At 43.2% G+C, this 22,207-nt stretch overlaps 1 protein-coding gene across 1 annotated transcript in view; it reads left to right on the top strand.

Moving 5' to 3' along the window:
• The window catches only part of LOC138368497 (dynein beta chain, ciliary-like), a 118,521-nt gene that overhangs the window by 45,430 nt on the left and 50,884 nt on the right, over positions 1 to 22,207 (top strand). Inside the window, exons 3-4 of the mRNA XM_069331018.1 lie at positions 6,044 to 6,179; positions 6,314 to 6,414. Of these exons, the coding sequence (XP_069187119.1) occupies positions 6,044 to 6,179; positions 6,314 to 6,414 (237 nt within the window). The remainder of the gene's footprint in view (positions 1 to 6,043; positions 6,180 to 6,313; positions 6,415 to 22,207) is intronic.

The following is a 22,207-nucleotide window of genomic DNA, read 5'->3' on the forward strand; positions in this document are numbered from 1 at the left end:
GTCAGGAGTCCAGCCAGACCCAGCAGAGTGCAGGTGGTGCGCCTGTGCAGAGAACCTCCAACAAGAGTGGACACAGTCATAGCCACTCAGGGGGATATAGAAGAGACGGCTCCAAAGTAAGATGCTATAAATGTAATGGACGTGGTCATTACTGGCAAAGTAGGGCGATGGATTTCAACTGCTTAACGAACAGAACCCGAAGTAAAATCTGGATCATCCAAAGTGAAAATCTCAGTCCCAATGCTACTGTGCCTGCTCCGGTACTTTTTCTCAGCCTCATATGCGACGTAGAGAAGGATACAAACTATAGCACTATATCATCCTTTGCAGACCTCACTAGGATTTTCATGAGAGTAAACAATATATATGATACAACAAACCCAATCTGATGCAGACGATGAGTCACAATGAGGTGGCTGAAAGTGGTTTGATAATGGTTCTGGACCATTATTAAGTCGTATGATGACTTGATAATGGTTCAGGATGGAAGAAACGTCATTGTTTCTCCACCTTCTGATGGAGACTTTGTGTGTATTCATCATATCTCCAAGCTGATGTTAATCAAGCTTTTCAATGTGCATTGAAAATATTATGTTTAATGAGGATAAGTTCCAAATCCCACGCTATGAAAAAAAAACGAAAATATCAAAACAGAAACCATATATGAAATGCAGTCAAAAAACACTTTTGGAAGAGAAAGCAATATAAAAGATTTAGAAGTAATCATGTCATTAGAACTTACTTTTAAAGAACACGACAAAGCAGCTGTCACAACTGCAAGAAAAATCTCAGGTTGTATAACAATAACCTTTCAAACAAGAGAAGCCGCATCAATGATACATTTTAAGGCACTAGTGCTCTCTAGCGTGATATATTGCTGCACACTTACAGCACACCTAAAAGCTAGAGAAACTTTTAAACAGGAGAGCATACAAAAACTTTTACTGCTAAAATCCACTCAACAAGGCATCTAAACTATTGAGATGCTGAAAAATGCAAAATCTGTTTTCCCTAGAGCAAGTGGCAGAGATACAAAATAATTTACGCTTGGAAAATACTAGAACTGGTACCAAATCTGCACACAGAAATAACACCACATGAGACCAGAAGGCATGGCAGGATGTGTAAACTAACCCCATTGAAAAACAGGTACAACACATGAGAGAGAACTCGATCAACATCAAAGGCCTAAGACTTTTCAACACTTTCCAGCTACACATTCTGGGTATAACTGACTGAACTCTTGCAGAGTTCTAAAGAGGACTTGATAAACACCTTCAAAGGATACCTGATCAACAAGGCTGTGACTCACAGCCTGAAGTATGAGGTTACCTACCTTGAGGTTACCTTGAGGTGCTTCCGGGCCTTAGCGTCCCTGCGGCCCGGTCGTCGACCAGGCCTCCTGGTTGCTGGACTGATCAACCAGGCTGTTGGACGCGGCTGCTCACAGCCTGACGTATGAGTCACAGCCTGGTTGATCGGGTATCCTTTGGAGGTGCTTATCCAGTTCTCTCTTGAACACTGTGATGGGATTGCCAGTTATGCCCCTTATGTGTAGCGGAAGCGTGTTGAACAGTCTCGGGCCTCTGATGTTGATAGAGTTCTCTCTCAGAGTACCTGTTGCACCTCCGCTTTTCAACGGGGTTATTCTGCACATCCTGCCATGTCTTCTGGTCTCATGTGATGTTATTTCTGTGTGCAGGTTTGGGACCAGCCCCTCTAATATTTTCCACGTGTAAATAATTATGTATCTCTCCCGCCTGCGCTCAAGGGAGTACAGATTTAGGCTCTTTAGTTGGTCCCAATAGTTTAGGTGTTTTACTGAGTGGATTCTAGCAGTAAAGGATCTCTGCACGCTCTCCAGGTCAGCAATTTCTCCAGCTTTGAAAGGTGCTGTCATTGTGCAGCAGTACTCCACTCTAGAGAGCACAAGCGTTTTGAAAAGTGTCATCATCGGTATAGCATCTCTAGTGTGAAAAGTTCTTGTTATCCAACCTGTCATTTTTCTTGCAGTTGTGACGGATACTTTATTGTGTTCTTTAAAGGTAAGGTCTTCCGACATGAGTACACCCAGATCCTTTACATTGCCTTTACGTTCTATGTTATGATTTGCCTGAGTTTTGTACGTGGTTTCCGTTTTTATATTTTAATTTTTTTCCATAGCGCATGAGCTGGAACTTATCTTCGTTAAACACCATATTATTTTCTGTAGCCCATAGAAAGACCTGATCTACATCTGACTGGAGGTTTGCCGTGTCCTCTATGTTGCCTACTCTCATGAAGATCCTAGTGTCATCTGCAAAGGATGATACAGTGCTATAGGTTGTGTTCTTGTCTATGTCCGATATGAGGATGAGAAAAAGTACTGGAGCAAGCACAGTACCCTGGGGGACTGAGCTCTTCACGGTTGATGGGCTGGATTTTATTTTGTTGACTATTACACATTGGGTACTGTTGGTCAGGAAATTGTAGATCCATCTGCCTACTTTTCCGGTAATTCCTTTTGAACGCATTTTATGTGCAATAACGCCATGGTCACATTTATCAAAAGCTTTTGCGAAATCTGTGTAAATTACATCAGCGTTTTGTTTGTCTTCCATAGCATCTAATGCCATATCATAGTGGTCCAGCAACTGCGACAGGCAAGAGCGCCCTGTTCTGAAACCATGTTGTCCGGGGGTTATGGAGATGCTGTGATTCCATGTATTTTGTGATCTTACTTCTTAGCACTCTCTCAAAATTTTTTATAATGTGCGATGTTAGTGCTATAGGTCTGTAATTTTTTGCCTCTGCCTTATTTCCTCCTTCATGAAGTGGTGCTATCTCTGCTGTTTTTAGTATATCAGGAATAACGCCAGTATCTAGGCTTTGTCTCCACAGAATGTGGAGGGCCTGCGATAGTGGTTTTTTACAGTTCTTCATGAATATGGAGTTCCAAGAATCCGGGCCTGGTGCAGAGTGCATAGGCATGCTGTTTATGGCTTCTTCAAAATCCAGTGGGGATAGGGTGACGTCTGATATATGATTTGATGTTGGTATCATATCCATGAAAAATTCATTTGGGTTATCAATCTTTAGTGCGTTTAATGGCTCACTGAAAACAGAGTCGTACTGCTTCCTCAGTAGCTCGCTCATTTCTTTGTTGTCATCGGTGAAAGTTCCATCTCCCTTTCGCAGGGGCCCGATATTAGATGTGGTTTTTGATCTTGATTTTGCATAGGAGAAAAAATATTTCGGATTTCTCTCTATTTCACTGATGGCCTTTTCCTCTCTTTGCCTCTCCTGGGTTTTGTATGATTCTTGTAGCTTGCGTTCAATTGTTTCTATTTCTTTACCTAACCTTCTTCGCCGTTCTTGAGATAGGTGCGACTCTCAAGTTGTTCCGTGATTCGTTTTCTTCACCTATATAGGGAACGACGTCCCCGTTCCAATCTGCATCTCTTCCTCTTTTTTGTTAGGGGTATGCGGTTTGAACATATTTCTAGTGCTACTGAGCTTATTTTTTCCAGGCACTGGTTCAGGTTTGCATTTTCTAGCTGTTCTTCCCAGTTTATTTCTGTGAAGTCCTGGTTTATTTGCTCCCAGTTTATCTGTTTATTATTGAATTTGAATTTGCTGAAATCTCCTCCACCGGGAATCTGGACTGGTTTTGAAGTTCTACTCCCCATGGTTGTCAGAACTTCAATTAAGTTGTGATCTGAGTAACAGGTATTTGTAATCCTTGTGTTCCTGATCAATTCATCATTATTAGTGAAAATGAGGTCCAGCGTGTTCTCCTTCCTAGTTGGTTCTACTATTTGCTTGTTTAAGGCAAACCTGCCGCACATCCGTAGCAGGTCATTTGCATGTGCCTGTTCATTTAGGCTACTTCCTGGTATTCTTTCTGATATTACTGTATTAGCCAGGTGCTTCCATTTCAGGTGCCGTAGGTTGAAGTCCCCAAGCAGGATGATGTTCGGAGATGGATTTGTGAGGTTTTCCAAGCAGTGTTCTATTTTCATTAGTTGGTCTTTAAACTGCTGAGGGTTTGCCTCCCGTGACTTATATACAAGGACAATAACTACATTTAGAATCTCTATTTTGATTATCAGCACTTCCACCATATCATTTGAGGTGTTTAGCAGCTCAGTACAGATGAGTGTGTCTTTGATGTAGAGGCTGACCCCACCCTGAAGCCGGTGTTTCCTATCACATCTGAAAAGATTGTACTCTGAGATCCATATTTCACCATCATGGTAGTCCTTTGTGTGGGTTTCTGTTAGGGCTGCAAACACAGCATTTGCCTCATGAAGGAGAATAATGAGTGACATTAAAATTAATCACATTCTTAAATATGAGTCACATTCACATCACACACAAAATTCGGAAATAATTTGACACATTCTTCCATGCTTCTTGGTTTTGTAAGGAATTATTTCAGTGTGTAAATTTGGAATCAGTCCCGGAGATATTTTACAGGTGTAAAATATTATATATCTCTCTCTCACCTACGCACTAAGAAGCAAACTTCGTAAGACTTTTAAGCGGTGTCAATAATCTATATGTTATAATAATTGTATTCTGAAAATAAAAATTGCTTTCCTGTTCTCCGGATCAGCAACTTCTCCAACTTCGAATACAGCTATTACTTTGCAACAGTATCTACCCTATATAGCATTAATGTCTTACAAACTACCATAATTATTTTGACATCTAGGATTTGTGTGAGGTTTTGGTTAAACAGGCTATAATTTTCCTTGCAGTTGTGACAGTTTTATAGGTGTACTCTACATTATGAGGTAGTTTTAGAGGTGTGCTCAACATTATGAGGTAATTTTGTAGGTTTACTGTACATTATGAGGTAGTTTTGAAGGTGTACTCTACATTATGAGGTAGTTTTATAGGTGTACTCTACAATATGAGGTAGTTTTAGAGGTGTGCTCAACATTATGAGGTAGTTTTATAGGTGTACTCTACATTATGAGGTAGTTTTATAGGTGTACTCTACATTATGAGGTAGTTTTAGAGGTGTGCTCAACATTATGAGGTAGTTTTATAGGTGTACTCTACATTATGAGGTAGTTTTATAGGTGTACTCTATGTTAAGAGGTAGTTTAGGAGGTGTGCCCAACATTGTAAGGTAATTTTGTAGGTTTACTCTACATTATGAGGTAGTTTTGAAGGTGTACTCTACATTATGAGGTAGGTTTTTAGGTGTAATCTACGTTATGAGGTTGTTTCATAGGTGTGCTCTACATTATGGGGTAGTTATATAGGTGTGCTCTACATTATGAGGTAGTTTTATAGGTGTACACTACATTATGAGGTAGTTTGACAGGTGTGCTCTATATTGTGAGGTAGTTTAATAGGTGTAGTCTACATTATGAGGTAGTTTTATAGGTGTATTGTACGTTATGAGGTAATTGTATAGGTGTGCTCTACATTATGAGGTAGTTTTATAGGTGTACTCTACATTAGGTGAGTAGTTTTATAGGTGTACTCTACATTAGGGGAGTAGTTTTACTCTCAAAACTACATTATCTATTATGAGGTCGTTTTATAGACGTTCTCTGTTATGAGGTAATTATATAGAGGTTCTCTCTGCTGTAAGATGGTTTTAAAGTGTATACTTGCTTATGATATTGTTGCTAGGGTGTATAATATATTATATTATATTTTTCAAGTTGTCTTTTCGTTTTCCATAATCAATTGTTTGATGTTTGAAATATTTTCTTAGAGCTAATCAGCCGAAGACGAAATGATATTTAATATAATAGAAAAAGAGTTAACAAGCTAACAACAGGTTTCCACATGCAATAATTGCTCTTGCTCATCCTCCAGCTCGTCCTCTCAAGCATTCATATTATTAAACTGATGTGATAAATGACCAGAACCTAACTTAACTGAGCACTTGCGAACAGAAAATGGGACAACTCGTCAATTTTGCGAGCAGCTATGATTTTAGTTCATGAGTTTTTGTAAGATGTACATTCGGGAGGATGAGCAGCTCCCGCTCATCTTCTTCCTCCTCTCTTCCATAATTCCTCATTATCTTTTACTACAGAGACAGTTTTCAAGAGCACAGGGAGAAGGTGGCCTCGTACTTCAAAGAAGGAGAGAAGCCGCGACGCTGGGAGTTCCACCCCAACAACACCTTCGCCAGGATGGACCAGTTCCTCGCGCGTCTCGCCAACATCAAGGTGCGACTCTTACTGCAATCATCTCCACAAAACTATATTATTTAACATGATATATACATCTGTTTGTTATTGTTCATATAGTTATCTGTGTATAGATATCTTTCAGATAAATCTGCTTCATAATCTTTCTGTAGGAGATCTTTGACGTGGCAAAGGAGTTCTTAAAGATTGAGAAGGTTGAGTTCGGAGGTCCGAAAGGCAAAGTTCTTGGAGCAAACATCTCGGCTGTTTACAGGTAATGAACTGTGAGTGTGTGTGTGTGTGTATACTCACAAATTTGTACTCACCTACTTGTGCTTGCAGGATCGAGCATTGACTTGGATCCCGCCTTTCTAGCCATCGGTTGTTTACAGCAATGACTCCGGTCCTATTTCCCTATCATATCTAGTTTTAAATTATGAATAGAGTTTGCTTCCAAACCTGCTACTTAAGTCCATTCCATTTTCCACTACTCTCATGCTAAAAGAAAACTTCCTAACATCTCTGTGACTCATCTGAGTGTTCCCAGGTTCCACCCATGTCTTCTCGTTCTGAAGTATTCTGTGTGAACAGTTCATCTTTTTTCACTCTGTCAATTCCCCTGAGTGTTTTATGCGTTCCTATCATATCGCCCCCTTTCCCTTCTTTTTTCTAGTGTCGTAAGGCTCAGTTTCTCCAGGCGCTCTTCATACCCCATCCCTCGTAACGCTAGGTGTGTGTGTGCGTGTGTGTGTGTGTGTGTGTGTGTGTGTGTGTGTGTGTGTGTGTGTGTGTGTGTGTGTGTGTGTGTGTGTGTGTGTGTGTGTGTGTGTGTGTGTGTGTATGTGTGTGTGTGTGTGTGTGTGTGTGTGTGTGTGTGTGTGTGTGTGTGTACTCACCTAATTGCACTCACCTAATTGTGTCTGCAGGATCGAGCATTGACTCTTGGATCCCGCCTTTCGAGCATCGGTTGTTTACAGCAATGGCTGTGGTCCTATTTCCCTATCATACCTGGTTTTAAAATTATGAATAGTATTTGCTTCCACAACCTGTTCCTGAAGTGCATTCCATTTTCCCACTACTCTCACCCTAAAAGAAAACTTCCTAATATCTCTGTAACTCATCTGAGTGCCCAGCTTCGACCCATGTCTCCTCGTTCTGTTACTATTTCGTGTGAACATTTCGTCTACGACCACTCTGTCAATCCCTCTGAGTATTTTATACGTTCCTATCATGTCCCCCCTCTCCCTTTTTGTTTCCAGTATCGTAAGGCCCAGTTCCCTCAGGCGCTCCTCATACCCCATCCCTCGTAACTCTGGGACGAGTCTCGTTGCAAACCTCTGAACCTTTTCATGTTTCCTTATATGCTTCTTCAGATGGGGACTCCATGATGAGGTGGCATATTCTAAGACTGGCCTCACGTAGGCAGTGTAAAACGCCCTAAATGCCTCCTTACTTAGGTTTCTGAATGATGTTCTAACATTTGCTAATGTAGAGTAAGCTGCAGTCGTTATCCTATTTATATGGGCTTCAGGAGATAGATGAGGTGTTACGTCCACGCCCCAGGTCTCTTTCTCGCGTCGTCACTGGTAGGCTGTTCCCCTTCATTGTGTACTGTCCCTTTGGTCTCCTATCTCCTAGTCCCATTTCCATAACTTTACATTTGCTCGTGTTGAACTCCAGTAGCCCTTTCCCTGACGATCTCTGCAACCTGTTCAGGTCCTCTTGGAGGATTCTGCAATCCTCATCTGTCACAACTTTTCTCATCAACTTTGCTTCATCCGCAAACATCGACATGTAGGACTCTACTCCTGTAAACATGTCGTTAACATGTATTAGAAATAGAATTGGTCCCAGCACCGATCCTTGTGGTACTCCACTCGTTACTGTTCGCCAGTCCTACTTCTCGCCCCTACCGTAACTCTTTGGCTCCTTCCTGTTAGGTAGTTCCTTATCCATGCTAGGATCTTTCCCCCCACCCCCGCCTGCCTCTTGAGTTTGAAAAGCAGAAGTTTTAAAAGTATGAATAGAGTTTGCTTCCACAACCTGTTCCCCAAGTGCATTCCATTTTTCCACTACTCTCACGCTAAAAGAAAACTTCCTAACATCTCTGTGACTCATCTGAGTTTCCAGTTTCCACCCATGTCCCCTCGTTCTGTTATTATTATGTGTGAACATTTCATCTATTTCCACTTTGTCAATTCCACTGAGTATTTTATATGTCCCTATCATATCTCCTCTCTCCCTTCTTTTCTCTGTTGTCGTAAGGTTCAGTTCCTTCAGACGCTCTTCATATCCCATCTCTCGTAACTCTGTGACAAGCCTCGTCGCAAACCTCTGAACCTTCTCCAGTTTCCTTATGTGTTTCTTCAGGTAGGGGCTCCATGATGGTGTGGCATACTCTAAGACAGGTCTCACGTAGGCAGTGTAAAGCGCCCTAAAAGACTCCTCATTTAGGTTCTGAATGAAGTTCTAATTTTCGCCAGTGTAGAGTACGCTGCTGTCGTTATCCTATTTATATGTGCCTCAGGAGTTAGATTAGGTGTCACATCCACTCCCAGGTCTCTTTCTCGAATCGCTACAGGTAGGCAGTTCCCCTTCATTGTGTACTGTCCCTTTGGTCTCCTATCACCTGATCCCATTTCCATAACTTTACATTTACTGGTGTTAAACTCCAGTAGCCATTTCCCTGACCATCTCTGCAACCTGTTTAAGTCCTCTTGGAGGATCCTACAATCCTCGTCTGTCACAACTCTTCTCATTAATTTTGTGTCATCCCCAAACATTGACATGTATGATTCCACTCCTGTAAACATATGATTTACGTAAATTAGAAAGAGGATTGGTCCCAGCACCGATCCTTGAGGTACTCCACTTGTTACTGTTCGCCAGTCCGACTTCTCGCCCCTTACCATTACCCTCTGGCTTCTTCCTGTTAGGTAGTTCTTCACCCATGCTAGGGCCTTTCCGCTTACTCCTGCCTGCCTCTCAAGTTTGTATAGCAGTCTCATGTGCGGTACTATATCAAAGGCCTTTTGGCAGTCAAGAAATATGCAGTCTGCCCAGCCTTCTCTGTCTTGCCTTATCCTTGTTACTTTATCATAGAATTCTAAAAGGTTTGTTAGGCATGATTTCCCTGTCCAGAACCCATGTTGGTGCTTGTTTACAAACCCAATGCTCTCCAGGTGCTCAACAAGTCTTAGCCTAAGTATTCTTTCAAGTATTTTGCAGGGGATGCTTGTCAGTGATACGTGTCTGTAGTTAAGTGCCTCCTCCCTATCACCTTTCTTGAAAATCGGTACGACATTTGCCTCCTTCCAGCAACTGGGCAATTCTCCCGACATAAGTGACTCATTAAAGATCATTGCCAGAGGCACGCTGAGAGCCTGCGCTGCCTCTTTAAGTATCCACGGTGATACTTTGTCTGGTCCAACAGCTTTATTTGCATCCAGTGTTGTCAACTATTTCATTACCTCCTCTGCTGTCACCTCTATATCTGATAGTCTTTCATCTAGGGTAATCGCTTCTAACAATGGGAGCTGCTCAGGCTCGGTTGTGAACACTCCATGGAAATTTGCATTCAGTACCTCGCAGATTTCCTTGTCACTTTCTGTATATGCCCCTTCTGTTTTCCTCAGTCTTGTCACTTGGTCATTTACCGACATCTTCCTCCTTATATGGCTATGTAGTAATTTAGGTTGCTTTTTCGCTTTAATTGCAATATCATTCTCATAATTCCTTTCCGACACTCGTCTTATGTTAATGTAATCATTCCTAGCTCTGTTACATCTAATCCTGTTGTCCTCTCTCCTTTGTCTTCTGTACTTCCTCCACTCCCTCCTGCTTCTCACCTTTGCTTCCTGACACTGTCTATTAAACCATGGGTTATAATATTCCCTCCTGCTTTTTTCCTTTACTGTTGGAATAAATCTCTCTTCAGCCTCCTTGCATTTCCATATGACTTGGTTCATCATACCTTGCACTGTTTTTCCTCTAAGTTCTTCCTCCAACTGCACTTCTCCCAGGTAGTCCCTTAACCTTCTGTAGCCCCTTTTTCTGTAATCAAGTCTCTTTTCCCGGACCTCTTTTCCTTTGGTCACAATTTTAAGCTCCATCATGTAGTCAAAGACACAATGGTCACTGGCTCCTAGTGGTATCTCATGTTCCAACTGCTCTATGTCTTCTACATTCTGGGTTAAAATGAGATCTAATAGGCTGGGCATATCCCCTCCTCTTTCCCTAGTATCTTCCTTCACATGCTGTGTTAGGAAATTCCTGTCAATAACATCTACCAGCTTCGCTCCCCAGATCTCCTCCCCGTCATGGGGATTCCTCGTTTCCCAATCTATCTCTCCGTGATTTAGGTCCCCCATGACCAGCAGCTTCGCTCTCATTCTATGCGCTATTGTTGCTGCCCTCTGCAGCTCATCTATACATGCCTTGTTGCTGTCCTCGTACTCCTGCCTCGGCCTTCAACTGTTTGGTGGGGGATTGTAGAGTATCAAGATTACAATCTTCTTCCCATCCACTGTCAGAGTTCCATGTATGGAGTTCGTGCTTGCATTGGTAGCTGGATTTTCCAGCTCATCAAACTTCCATTTCCGCTTTATTAGGAGTGCCACTCCTCCTCCCTGTCTCTGTGTCCTTTCTTTTCTTATCACCTGGTACTCCTCTGGAAAGATTGCATCTGAGATCATGCCATATATTTTAGTTTCCACTATTGCCACTATGTCTGGGTCTGCCTCACTAACTCTTTCTTTTATCTCATCTGCTTTATTGGCTACCCCATCAGCATTGGTGTACCAAACCTTGAGACTCTTCTTGGAAACTCTGGTGTCAGAGTTCCCCCTTTCACCGGGGATCTGGGGGGGGGCGAGTGGGGGCTGTGGGGGTGTCTGAGGGGGTGCTAGGGGGGTGCCTGGGAGTGCCTGGTAGGCGAATGGGGTTTGGGCATCTAGGGTGGTAGAAAGGGTATAATGGGCCTGAAAGTTAGGGGTCTGAATAGCATAGGGGGGTTGAGAAATAGAGTGAGACTGAGAGTCAGATAGAGGTTGAGAGGTTGGGGGGGAGAGGGATATTGAGGGCAGAGGGCTGAGAGGAGAATGGAGCATGGGTGCTGGGAGTTGAAGAGAGGGTGTATTAGTTAGGGGGGAATCAGGGGTAGGTGGGGGGGGAATCGTGTGTGTGTGTGTGTGTGTGTGTGTGTGTGTGTGTGTGTGTGTGTGTGTGTACTCACCTAGTTGTGCTTGTGGAGGTTGAGCTCTGGCTCTTTGGTCCCGCCTCTCAACCTCTCAACCGTCTGTGTGTGTGTGTACTCACCTATTCACACCTATTTGTGCTTGCGGGGGTTGAGCTTTGGCTCTTTACTCTCGCCTCTCAACTGTCAATCAACTTGTGTACAGATTCTTGAGCCTACTGGGCTCTATCATATCTACACTTGAAACTGAGTATGGAGTCAGCCTCCACCACATCACTGCCTAATGCATTCCATCCGTTAACTACTCTGACACTGAAAAAGTTCCTTCTTACGTCTCTGTGGCTCATGTGGGTACTCAGTTTTCACCTGTGTCCCCTTGTTCGCGTCCCGCCAGTGTTCAATAGTTTATCCTTGTTTACCCGGTCGATTTCCCTGAGGATTTTGTAGGTTGTGATCATGTCCCCCCTTAATCTTCTGTCTTCCAGTGTCGTAAGGCGCATTTCCCGCAGCCTTTCCTCATAACTCATGCCTCTTAGTTCTGGGACTAGTCTAGTGGCATACCTTTGGACTTTTTCCAGCTTCGTCTTGTGCTTGACAAGGTACGCTTGGGCCGCATACTCCAGGATTGGTCTTACATATGTGGTGAACAAGATTCTGAATGATTCCTTATAAAGGTTCCTGAACGCTGTTCTGATGTTAGCCAGCCTCGCATATGCCGCAGACGTTATTCTTTTTATGTGGGCTTCAGGAGACAGGTTTGGTGTGATATCAACTCCTAGATCTTTCTCTCTGTCCGTTTCATTTAGTACTTCATCTCCTATTCTGTATCCTGTGTCCGGCCTCCTGTTTCCACTGCCTCGTTTCATTACTTTGCATTTACTCCGGTTTAACGTCAACAAGCATTTGTTGGAACCATTCACTCAGTCTGTCTAGGTCATCTTGTAGCCTCTTACAATCATCCTCTGTTTCAATCCTCCTCATAATTTTTGCATCATCGGCAAACATTGAGAGTAACGAATCTATACCCTCTGGGAGATCATTTACATTTACCAGAAACAGTTGGTCCAAGGACTGACCCCTGCGGGACTCCACTCGTAAAGTATCGCCAATCTGAGACCTCACCCCTCACATTGACTCGTTGTTTTCTGTTGCTTAGGTACTCCTGTATCCAACGGAGTACCTTCCCTTTCACTCCAGCCTGCATCTCCAGCTTTTTCACTAGCCTCTTGTGTGGCACTGTATCAAAGGCTTTCTGACAATCCCAAAATATGCAGTCTGCCCACCCTTCTCTTTCTTGCTTTATTTTTGTTGCCTGGTCGTAGAATTCAAGTAACCCTGTGAGGCAGGACCTGCCATGCCTGAATCCATGTTGATGCTGTGTTACAAAGTTCTTTCGCTCCAGGTGCTCCACTAGCTTTCTTCGCACAATCTTCTCCATCAGCTTGCATGGTATGCAGGTTAGGGACACTTTCCTGTAATTCAGTGTCTCCTGTCTATCCCCTTTCTTGTATATCGGGACTACGTTAGCTGCTTTCCAAATATCTGGCAGTTCCCGTGTTGCCAGAGATTTGTTATACACTATGGAGAGTGGTAGGCACAGTTCTTCTACTCCTTCCTTTAGTATCCAAGGGAAGATTCCATCTGAGCCTATAGCCTTTGTCACATCCAACTCTAGTAAACACTTCTTTACTTCCCCGCTGGTAATCTCAAACTCTTCCAGTGGTTCCTGGTTAGCTATTTCCTCTCGTATCTCTGGGATTTCTCCTTGCTCTCAGGTGAAGACCTCTTGGAATTTCTTATTTAGTTCCTCACACACTTCTTTGTCGTTTGTAGTGAATCCGGCTGCCCCTATCCTTAATTTCATAACTTTTTCCTTTACTGTTGTTTTTCTCATTTTGTGGCTATGCAGCAATTTAGCCTGAGTCTTTTCATTGCTTGTGATGTCGTTTTCGTATTGTCTTTCTGACACTCTTCTCATCCTGACATATTCATTCCTGGCATTCTGGTATCTTTCTCTGCTCTCTAGTGTCCTGTTATTTCTATAGTTTCTCCATGCCCTTTGACTTTGTTGCTTAGCTAGCCTACATCTCTGATTAAACCATGGGTTTCTCATCTTTATTTCACTGTTTTCCTTTTGGGCTGGGACAAACTTGTTTGCTGCGTCCTTGCACTTTTGCGTGATGTAGTCCATCATATCTTGGGCCGTCTTTTCCCTGAGCTCTGTTTCCCATGCTATATCTTTTAGGAATTTTCTTATCTCATAGTTTCCCATTCGATATGCTAACCTTTTGGTTTCGGTAACCCTCCTCGAGTTCAATAACCCTTCTTCAACCAGGTACTCAAACACCAATACACTGTGGTCGGTCATTCCTACTGGGGCCTCAAAACCGATTTCTCTTATGTCTTAGTCGTTCAGGGTGAAGACCAGGTCGAGTCTCGCTGGTTCGTCATTTCCTCTCATCCTTGTGGGTTCACTGACATGCTGGGTTAAGAAGTTTATAGTCACCACCTCACCTCCAGTAGTTTGGCTCTTCACGTATCCTCGCCTCCATGTGGTTCCTTGTGCTCCCAATCAATCCTTCCTTGATTGAAGTCCCCCATGATGAGCAGGGGGATCTATTTCTACAGGCAGCAGAGGCTGCCCTCTCAATTATAGTGTTAACTGCCATGTTGTTGTTTTTGTACTCTTGACTGGCTCTTCTGTCATTTGGTGGAGGGTTATATATTACTGCTACTACTATCCTTGGTCCTCCCACTGTCATGGTGACGGCTATGTAGTCACTGAAACCCTCACAGCCCGGGATAGCCATCTCCTTAAAACTCCAATCCTTTCTCATGAGTAGGGCCACTCTGCCTCCTCCCCTACCTTCCCTCTCTTTCCTTATTACTGTGTACTATTGGGGAAACACGCCATTCGGTATGATTCCAGAGAGTTCTGTTTCAGTGAGTTTGATTACATCTGGGTTCACTTCTTGTGCTCTTTCCCTTAGTTCACTTGCCTTGCTTGTGATCCCATCTATGTTTGAGTACATTACCCTGAAACTGACTCTCTTCTGCTTCTCCGCTGGGGGGGACCTGTGGGGTCTGGGGTGAGCGGGAGCTGGGAGGGTTTGGTACGGGGAGACTGGTGGAGGAGGAAGGGCTTGGGGGGGTTGGGGAGGAGGGTGAGGGTAGAGGGGGGTGGGTGAGAGGGGAAGGGTCGGGGGGGTGAGAGGGGGAGGGTTGGGGGGGTGAGAGGGGGAGGGTTGAGGGGGGTGAGAGGAGGAGGTTTGGGGGGATGGGGGAGAAGGAGGGGTTTGAGGGGTCAGTAAAAGGGGTGAGGGCTTGGGGGGCGTGGGGGGAAAGGGAAGGCTGAGGTGGGTGAGGAAGAGGGCAGGGTTTTGGGGAGTGGTGGAGAGGGGAAGGCTTAGGTGAAGTGGGGGAGAGTGGAGGGCTTAGGGGGGCAGGGGAAAACGGAGGGCTTGTGGGTGGGAGAGACGGGAGGGCATGTGGGAGAAGGGAGGGCTTGGAAGATGGGGGAGAAGGGTGGTCCTGGGGGGAGGGGGGAGTGGGAGGAGGGGGGTGAGTGGGAGGAGGGGGGTGAGTGGGAGGAGGGGGTGGGTGGGGGGAGGGTGCCTTAGGTGGGTACTTAATGGGGAACTGACAGGGGTTGGGGCAGGTAGGGTGTCTGTTGGGTAGAATGTGGGGGTGGTGCCGCACTCCCTGTGCCTAGTGCACTGTTTGAGGAGGGTTCCCTACTCCCCTCTGGGATTGTAGGGATCGGGATTGTGGCTCCCTGAATCCTTTCTCTCTCCCTGCGCTCCTTCCTCCCATCTGCTGCCTGCTTTCTCTCTTCCTTTGTCTTATCCCTCTGCAGGAATACTTTTTTTAATTTCTTTACATTTGCTAGACAGCACTTCCTTTCAAAAAGTTCCTCTTTCGTGATTTTGCTCATGAATACCACCTTTACCATTCGGTCTCTATCCATGTTGTACTTTCCTAGCCTGAAAACCTTTTCAACATTTTGTTCAGTTCCCTCCATCCTTACCTCTTTAAGGATCTCTTTAACTATGTTTTTATCCTTGTCTCTTCGCTCCTTTGGTCTGGTCCCTGTTTGCTCTTTAATGCCTGCTACTACTACTGCTCTTTTTCTCTCTATCAGCCAGCTAGTACATCTAGCTGCTTCCTGAGAGGAGGCCACTTGCATGGCAACTTCCTTAACTGCAGACCTAGCTTCAGGGCTCATTTTAAGCATTTCAGCTAATGCGAGCTGAGGTGTGGAGGTCCCCTCCACAGTAGCATTCCTGTCTCCCTGAGGCATGGTTTGTGTCTGGTATTGTGGAGAAGTCTCCTTCAGGCATCTTATCTCCTCCTTTGCTGCCCTTAGTTCATCCTGCAGGTTGGCAACTGTCTCCCTCATTACCCTCAGTCCTTGACTGAATTCATCCCACATTTGCTGGAATACTCCCTTCATCCAGGCTTCCTGTTGCACCCCATCCTCTGAATTTGTTCCAGCCACGATTGTCATCCTGAGTTTGGCACCCCGAGTTCGTGTCCCTTGCATGTTTTCCCTATGAGAGAGAGAGAGAGAGAGAGAGAGAGAGAGAGAGAGAGAGAGAGAGAGAGAGAGAGAGAGAGAGAGAGAGAGAGAGAGAGAGAGAGAGAGAGAGGGAGAGAGGGAGAGAGGGAGAGAGGGAGAGAGAGGTAGAGAGAGGGAGAGAGGGAGAGAGAGAGAGAGGGGGAGAGAGGGGGAGAGAGGGGGAGAGAGGGAGAGAGAGGGAGAGAGAGGGAGAGAGAGGGAGAGAGAGGGAGAGAGAGGGAGGGAGAGGGAGGGAGAGGGAGGGAGGAGAGATGTAGGGGATATATATATATATATATTAGTATATTTTGGTAGCAGTCTTTCCTGTAGACATATATTATTAAATTTGACCGAAAAAGTAAGATTAATAATTCTAACACGAATTTTCTCAATCTTTCGTACATTACGCTTCACTGTTGGAGGTAAATCAAAAATCACTTCTCCAAAATTCATTTTTATTTCTAGTCTGACGCGACACGGGCGCGTTTCGTAAAACTTATTACATTTTCAAAGACTTCACAAATACACAACTGATTAGAACGTATCTCTGATTTTATATCTACATTTGAGTGAGGTGGGAGGGGTGATGTGGCATTAACACAAGACAGAACAAGAGGGGATATTAATAGGGTATTAAAAGTATCAACACAAGACAGAACAGAAACAATGGGTATTGAATAGAAGTGTTTGTAGAAAGCCTATTGGTCCATGTTTCTTGATGCTTCTATATTGGAGCGGAGTCTTGAGGTGGGTAGAATATAGTTGTGCAATAATTGGCTGTTGATTGCTGGTGTTGACTTCTTGATGTGTAGTGCCTCGCAAACGTCAAGCCGCCTGCTATCGCTGTATCTATCGATGATTTCTGTGTTGTTTACTAGGATTTCTCTGGCGATGGTTTGGTTATGGGAAGAGATTATATGTTCCTTAATGGAGCCCTGTTGCTTATGCATCGTTAAACGCCTAGAAAGAGATGTTGTTGTCTTGCCTATATACTGGTTTTTTTGGAGCTTACAGTCCCCAAGTGGGCATTTGAAGGCATAGACGACATTAGTCTCTTTTAAAGCGTTCTGTTTTGTGTCTGGAGAGTTTCTCATGAGTAGGCTGGCCGTTTTTCTGGTTTTATAGTAAATCGTCAGTTGTATCCTCTGATTTTTGTCTGTAGGGATAACGTTTCTATTAACAATATCTTTCAGGACCCTTTCCTCCGTTTTATGAGCTGTGGAAAAGAAGTTCCTGTAAAATAGTCTAATAGGGGGTATAGGTGTTGTGTTAGTTGTCTCTTCAGAGGTTGCATGGCTTTTCACTTTCCTTCTTATGATGTCTTCGATGAAACCATTGGAGAAGCCGTTATTGACTAGGACCTGCCTTACCCTACAGAGTTCTTCGTCGACTTGCTTCCATTCTGAGCTGTGGCTGAGAGTACGGTCGACGTATGCGTTAACAACACTCCTCTTGTACCTGTCAGGGCAGTCGCTGTTGGCATTTAGGCACATTCCTATGTTTGTTAACATACATAGGAATGTGCCTAAATGCCAACAGCGACTGCCCTGACAGGTACAAGAGGAGTGTTGTTAACGCATACGTCGACCGTGCTCTCAGCCACAGCTCAGAATGGAAGCAAGTCGACGAAGAACTCTGTAGGGTAAGGCACGTCCTAGTCAATAATGGCTTCTCCAATGGTTTCATCGAAGACATCATAAGAAGGAAAGTGAAAAGCCATGCAACCTCTGAAGAGACAACTAACACAACACCTATACCCCCTATTAGACTATTTTACAGGAACTTCTTTTCCACAGCTCATAAAACGGAGGAAAGGGTCCTGAAAGATATTGTTAATAGAAACGTTATCCCTACAGACAAAAATCAGAGGATACAACTGACGATTTACTATAAAACCAGAAAAACGGCCAGCCTACTCATGAGAAACTCTCCAGACACAAAACAGAACGCTTTAAAAGAGACTAATGTCGTCTATGCCTTCAAATGCCCACTTGGGGACTGTAAGCTCCAAAAAACCCAGTATATAGGCAAGACAACAACATCTCTTTCTAGGCGTTTAACGATGCATAAGCAACAGGGCTCCATTAAGGAACATATAATCTCTTCCCATAACCAAACCATCGCCAGAGAAATCCTAGTAAACAACACAGAAATCATCGATAGATACAGCGATAGCAGGCGGCTTGACGTTTGCGAGGCACTACACATCAAGAAGTCAACACCAGCAATCAACAGCCAATTATTGCACAACTATATTCTACCCACCTCAAGACTCCGCTCCAATATAGAAGCATCAAGAAATATGGACCAATAGGCTTTCTACAAACACTTCTATTCAATACCCATTGTTTCTGTTCTGTCTTGTGTTGATACTTTTAATACCCTATTAATATCCCCTCTTGTTCTGTCTTGTGTTAATGCCACATCACCCCTCCCACCTCACTCAAATGTAGATATAAAATCAGAGATACGTTCTAATCAGTTGTGTATTTGTGAAGTCTTTGAAAATGTAATAAGTTTTACGAAACGCGCCCGTGTCGCGTCAGACTAGAAATAAAAATGAATTTTGGAGAAGTGATTTTTGATTTACCTCCAACAGTGAAGCGTAATGTACGAAAGATTGAGAAAATTCGTGTTAGAATTATTAATCTTACTTTTTCGGTCATATTTAATAATATATATATATATATATATATATATATATATATATATATATATATATATATATATATATATATATATATAAATATATATATATATATATATATATATATATATATATATATATTTATATATATATATATATATATATATATATATATATATATATAAAAATATATATATATATATATATATATATATATATATATATATATATATATATATATATATATATATATATATATATATATATATATATATATATATATATATATATTATTAAATATGACCGAAAAAGTAAGATTAATAATTCTAACACGAATTTTCTCAATCTTTCGTACATTACGCTTCACTGTTGGAGGTAAATAAAAAATCAATTCTCCAAAATTCATTTTTATTTCTAGTCTGAAGCGACACGGGCGCGTTTCGTAAAACTTATTACATTTTCAAAGACTTTTAGTTCACAAATACACAACTGAATAGAACTTACGTATCTCCGATTTTATATCTACATTTGAGTGAGGTGGGAGGGGTGATGTGGCATTAACACAAGACAGAACAAAAGGGGATATTAATAGGGTATTAAAAGTATCAACACAAGACAGAACACAAACAATGGGTATTGAATAGAAGTGTTTGTAGAAAGCCTATTGGTCCATATTTCTTGATGCTTCTATATTGGAGCGGAGTCTTGAGGTGGGTAGAATATAGTTGTGCAATAATTGGCTGTTGATTGCTGGTGTTGACTTCTTGATGTGTAGTGCCTCGCAAACGTCAAGCCGCCTGCTATCGCTGTATCTATCGATGATTTCTGTGTTGTTTACTAGGATTTCTCTGGCGATGGTTTGGTTGTGGGAAGAGATTATATGTTCCTTAATGGAGCCCTGTTGCTTATGCATCGTTAAACGCCTAGAAAGAGATGTTGTTGTCTTGCCTATATACTGTTTTTTTTGGAGCTTACAGTCCCTAAGTGGGCATTTGAAGGCATAGACGACGTTAGTCTCTTTTAAAGCGTTCTGTTTTGTGTCTGGAGAGTTTCTCATGAGTAGGCTGGCCGTTTTTCTGGTTTTATAGTAAATCGTCAGTTGTATCCTCTGATTTTTGTCTGTAGGGATAACGTTTCTATTAACAAAATCTTTCAGGACCCTTTCCTCCGTTTTATGAGCTGTGGAAAAGAAGTTCCTGTAAAATAGTCTAATAGGGGGTATAGGTGTTGTGTTAGTTGTCTCTTCAGAGGTTGCATGGCTTTTCACTTTCCTTCTTATGATGTCTTCGACGAAACCATTGGAGAAGCCGTTATTGACTAGGACCTGCCTTACCCTACAGAGTTCTTCGTCGACTTGCTTCCATTCTGAGCTGTGGCTGAGAGCACGGTCGACATATGCGTTAACAACACTCCTCTTGTACCTGTCAGGGCAGTCGCTGTTGGCATTTAGGCACATTCCTATGTTTGTTTCCTTAGTGTAGACTGCAGTGTGGAAACCTCCGCCCTTTTCCATGACTGTTACATCTAGAAAGGGCAGCTTCCCATCCTTTTCCATCTCGTAAGTGAAACGCAGCACGGAACTCTGCTCAAATGCCTCCTTCAGCTCCTGCAGATGTCTGACATCAGGTACCTGTGTAAAAATGTCGTCAACATACCTGCAGTATATGGCCGGTTTCAAGTTCATGTCGACTAAGACTTTTTGCTCGATGGTACCCATGTAGAAGTTTGCAAACAGGACACCTAGGGGAGAACCCACGGCGACCCCATCTACTTGCTTATACATGTGCCCATCCGGGCTCAAGAAGGGTGCCTCTTTAGTACAAGCTTGGAGTAGTTTTCTCAGAATATTTTCTGGTATGTCAAGAGGAGTACAGGCTGGATCACGATACACTCTGTCGGCTATCATTCCGATTGTCTCGTCCACAGGTACGTTGGTAAACAGCGATTCTACGTCCAACGAGGCTCTTATCCCTGTGGCCCGTGTGCCCCGCAGTAAGTCAACAAATTCCTTTGGAGACTTCAGGCTGAAGGCGCAAGGAACATAAGGAGTCAGCAGGCCGTTGAGTCGCTTCGCCAGTCTGTACGTGGGTGTGGGTATCTGGCTAATGATTGGCCGAAGTGGGTTTCCAGGCTTGTGCGTCTTGACATTTCCATACGCATATCCAGGTTTATATTCCCCAATGATCTTTGGCAGGTGGAGTCCGGATTTCTTGGCGTTCACAGTTTCGATCAGTTTGTTGACCTTTGCTTTTAATTCGGCTGTAGTGTCCTTCGTTACCCTTTGGAACTTAGTTTGGTCAGAGAGTATGATGTTCATTTTCGCCAGATATTCGTCTTTTTTAAGAATGACATATATTGGCGACTTGTCACCTCTCCTGACAACTATCTCCTTGTTCTCACGAAGGCTTTTAGCTGCCGCTCTAAGCTCGGGGGACAGTATGGTGCTTCTGAAGTTGCCTCGATTCTTTCCTCCTTCTGCAATAAGTTCTGCTTGTAAGGTATCTTTGGTAGTGACCTTCTTTTGTGTCTCGAGGTCGAATATGTCGTCCAGTTCGACATGAACTTGAAACCGGCCATATACTGCAGGTATGTTGACGACATTTTTACACAGGTACCTGATGTCAGACATCTGCAGGAGCTGAAGGAGGCATTTGAGCAGAGTTCCGTGCTGCGTTTCACTTACGAGATGGAAAAGGATGGGAAGCTGCCCTTTCTAGATGTAACAGTCATGGAAAAGGGCGGAGGTTTCCACACTGCAGTCTACACTAAGGAAACAAACATAGGAATGTGCCTAAATGCCAAAAGCGACTGCCCTGACAGGTACAAGAGGAGTGTTGTTAACGCATATGTCGACCGTGCTCTCAGCCACAGCTCAGAATGGAAGCAAGTCGACGAAGAACTCTGTAGGGTAAGGCAGGTCCTAGTCAATAACGGCTTCTCCAATGGTTTCGTCGAAGACATCATAAGAAGGAAAGTGAAAAGCCATGCAACCTCTGAAGAGACAACTAACACAACACCTATACCCCCTATTAGACTATTTTACAGGAACTTCTTTTCCACAGCTCATAAAACGGAGGAAAGGGTCCTGAAAGATATTGTTAATAGAAACGTTATCCCTACAGACAAAAATCAGAGGATACAACTGACGATTTACTATAAAACCAGAAAAACGGCCAGCCTACTCATGAGAAACTCTCCAGACACAAAACAGAACGCTTTAAAAGAGACTAACGTCGTCTATGCCTTCAAATGCCCACTTGGGGACTGTAAGCTCCAAAAAAACCAGTATATAGGCAAGACAACAACATCTCTTTCTAGGCGTTTAACGATGCATAAGCAACAGGGCTCCATTAAGGAACATATAATCTCTTCCCACAACCAAACCATCGCCAGAGAAATCCTAGTAAACAACACAGAAATCATCGATAGATACAGCGATAGCAGGCGGCTTGACGTTTGCGAGGCACTACACATCAAGAAGTCAACACCAGCAATCAACAGCCAATTATTGCACAACTATATTCTACCCACCTCAAGACTCCGCTCCAATATAGAAGCATCAAGAAATATGGACCAATAGGCTTTCTACAAACACTTCTATTCAATACCCATTGTTTGTGTTCTGTCTTGTGTTGATACTTTTAATACCCTATTAATATCCCCTTTTG

This window comes from Procambarus clarkii, chromosome 25, assembly GCF_040958095.1.
Source record: "Procambarus clarkii isolate CNS0578487 chromosome 25, FALCON_Pclarkii_2.0, whole genome shotgun sequence".
NCBI lineage: Eukaryota > Metazoa > Arthropoda > Malacostraca > Decapoda > Cambaridae > Procambarus > Procambarus clarkii.